Here is a 1,705-nt window from a genome sequence, read left to right as displayed (position 1 = left end):
TCGGCTTTTTGACGGAGTTCTCCACAACCCAGGGATGAACCAGGACTTGCTGGATGGGAAGTCTGTGCATTGGGTTGTGCTTTAGTAGTCTATTGATCAGATCTCTGCTGCCTTCGCTCACATGAGCTGGATATGTAAATTCCACCTGTAGGTATAAGGAGAGCAAATACAGAAGTCAAATGAATATAATGTCAAAGACAGCAGACAAATGGAGCACAAAGTTGTTCCAAGTTAATCCAGACTGTACCAAACCTTTACAGCTAAAACAAAATCCTAAATTGATGATTACGCATCATGTATGTGGACAGAAAAGGCTGACATTTGAAAGCGAACAGCCAATAGTGTTTAACATGGAAAAAAGGTGTTGCATAGTCTACATTTTTTATTTGATTTTCCTTTTTTCCTCTTAAAGAAATAAACCTGATCCTTACATATCAACGCATTAAATGTCAGGAAGGAGTCACACAGACTGAGCTCAAACTCAGGAGCGCATGACAGAATCTGTGCAGATCAGGTACTTCACTTACCCTGGAAATCTTGCGGTACGTCTCTTCGTGGGTCTTTGTTTCAAAAGGTGGCCGACCAACCAGAAACTCATAGCAAAGAACACCCAGACTCCACAGATCCACTTTTTCATCGTGAGTTTTGCCTTCGATCATCTCTGGAGGAAGATAATCCAGCGTCCCACAGAGTGTCGACCTCCTGTTAAACCATTTACAACATGCATGCAGTTAAACACGAGAGAACATAATGCACTAAAAACACCACGAGACAATTTGCCAGTCACCTTGAGGACGGAGTGTGGACAGACCAACCAAAGTCTGCAATCTTCAGCTCCCCATTGGCTCCCAGCAGCAGGTTCTCAGGTTTAATGTCTCTGTGGATGACGTTCTTTGAGTGGCAGTAGTTCAGAGCATCAGCGAGCTCCATTATATACTGCCAACAGACAACAGATAGACACACACTGAAAAACTGCTGTCAGCTGGGGTTGAATGCACATAACGCACATCAAACAGAAACAGTTACCGTGGCACTGCGCTGATCATCAAAGGTGCCGCAGCGCTGGAGCTCACCATACAGCTCTCCTTTTGGGGCAAACTCCAAGATGAGATAGACACGAGCAGCGTCGTGAAAGTAACCATAGAGACGCAGGATGTTGGGATGTCTGAAAACAAAACGAATCGCAACAATCAGATCGGATTTCAAATTCTGAACACATTACACGTGTAGAACACAAAATGTTCCTCAGTCAGCATTATAAAGCACATTTTGTTACTAGGGTTAAAAATGGAACTCTGATACTTTAAAGTATTAAAAAGCATCATACCTGAGATGAGACTGGATCTCCACCTCCCTCCGGAGCTGATGCTCTACGCCTGCTTTCTCCAGCTGCTTTTTGAACAGAACCTTCAGAGCCAGAATAAACTTGGTCTGACGTTCCCTGGCCAGATACACGCTCCCAAACTTGCCTTTGCCGAGAGCTCGTCCGATATCAAAGTTCTCTAAACTCCAGGCTTTTCTGAAGAACCGACAGAGCAAACACGTGCACCGTTACACACCTCTTACAATAAGACTACATGAATTTAAAATGGCCATTTCCCCATTTTCAAAACAAACAATTCTCCCATCGTACAAATTTCTATCCTAACATGTCATCTAAATATTGAGATAAACAAATGAATAACGTTCACTGCAAAGTTGAAAA

At 43.1% G+C, this 1,705-nt stretch overlaps 1 protein-coding gene across 1 annotated transcript; it reads right to left on the bottom strand.

Moving 5' to 3' along the window:
- Positions 1-4: 4 nt before the first annotated feature.
- LOC130551335 (aurora kinase A-B-like) lies at positions 5-1,548 on the bottom strand (the record flags this gene model as incomplete). The annotated part of the gene is made up of 5 exons (XM_057328904.1): positions 5-145; positions 528-702; positions 788-936; positions 1,027-1,165; positions 1,328-1,548. Coding segments are annotated over 5 exons (825 nt in total), but the record flags the coding sequence as incomplete, so codon positions are not given.
- Between the last annotated feature and the right edge of the window lie 157 nt (positions 1,549-1,705).

This window comes from Triplophysa rosa, unplaced genomic scaffold (genome assembly GCF_024868665.1).
Source record: "Triplophysa rosa unplaced genomic scaffold, Trosa_1v2 scaffold928, whole genome shotgun sequence".
Classification (NCBI taxonomy): domain Eukaryota; kingdom Metazoa; phylum Chordata; class Actinopteri; order Cypriniformes; family Nemacheilidae; genus Triplophysa; species Triplophysa rosa.
This window is presented reverse-complemented; position numbering and strand designations above follow the sequence as displayed.